The sequence below is a fragment of the Trachymyrmex cornetzi genome, unplaced genomic scaffold (assembly GCF_001594075.2).
Source record: "Trachymyrmex cornetzi isolate Tcor2-1 unplaced genomic scaffold, Tcor1.1 scaffold1424, whole genome shotgun sequence".
Lineage (NCBI taxonomy): Eukaryota > Metazoa > Arthropoda > Insecta > Hymenoptera > Formicidae > Trachymyrmex > Trachymyrmex cornetzi.
The window spans coordinates 16389-16926 of record NW_017296010.1 but is presented as its reverse complement, the minus strand read 5'-3'; the positions used below and the strand labels follow the sequence as shown (position 1 = coordinate 16926).

At 39.0% G+C, this 538-nt stretch overlaps 1 protein-coding gene across 2 annotated transcripts in view; it reads left to right on the top strand.

The window, feature by feature from the left end:
* The first annotated feature begins 50 nt into the window (after positions 1-50).
* LOC108757426 (52 kDa repressor of the inhibitor of the protein kinase) overlaps positions 51-538 on the top strand; it is a 4004-nt gene continuing 3516 nt past the window's right edge. Inside the window, exon 1 of one of the 2 annotated variants that reach the window (XM_018501840.1) lies at positions 51-89. In XM_018501840.1, the coding sequence (XP_018357342.1) occupies positions 70-89 (20 nt within the window). In that variant the 5' untranslated portion in view covers positions 51-69. Of the gene's footprint in view, positions 90-219; positions 371-538 lie in introns of those variants that run through there. The other variant, XM_018501839.1, reaches the window with a different exon arrangement.

Below are 538 nucleotides of genomic sequence, written 5' to 3'. Positions count from 1 at the left end.
AAATGGAAAGCGACGTGTGTCGATTTGTGTCAAGTGTGTCGACTGTGTCTCCTAAAAGGAAAGCAGCCTATGAATATCTGCCTAATAGCGTATTAGATTTACCGACTCGACCCGACTCCGAGTCAACAGTCTGTTCTTTTCAGCTGCATTTCTTACACAATTTAGCTCTTCTTTTGTGCAGCTAAACAGAACAGACTGTTGACTCGGAGTCGGGTCGAGTCAGTAAATCGAATATGCTATAAGTATCGCTTTCTATTTCTTTCGAAAGACATTCATTTGTGACGTAAACTAGCCGGATCGACCTATTACTGTTTGGAGGCGTGAGCCATTAATTAAAGAAGAAGAAGCATTGAAGTTTGATATTTTAGAGGTTAAGATATCTGTCATCTCCATTCGATACAGCGCTATGTATATGTTCTGCTTTAATTACACAAATTCACTGCTTTAAAAATAAATTCGGTAATTATTCAGAATACCTCCCTCACCTCCGATTTCGATAAAATTAGGCTCATTCGACGCGTTTTTGCATGAAACGAAA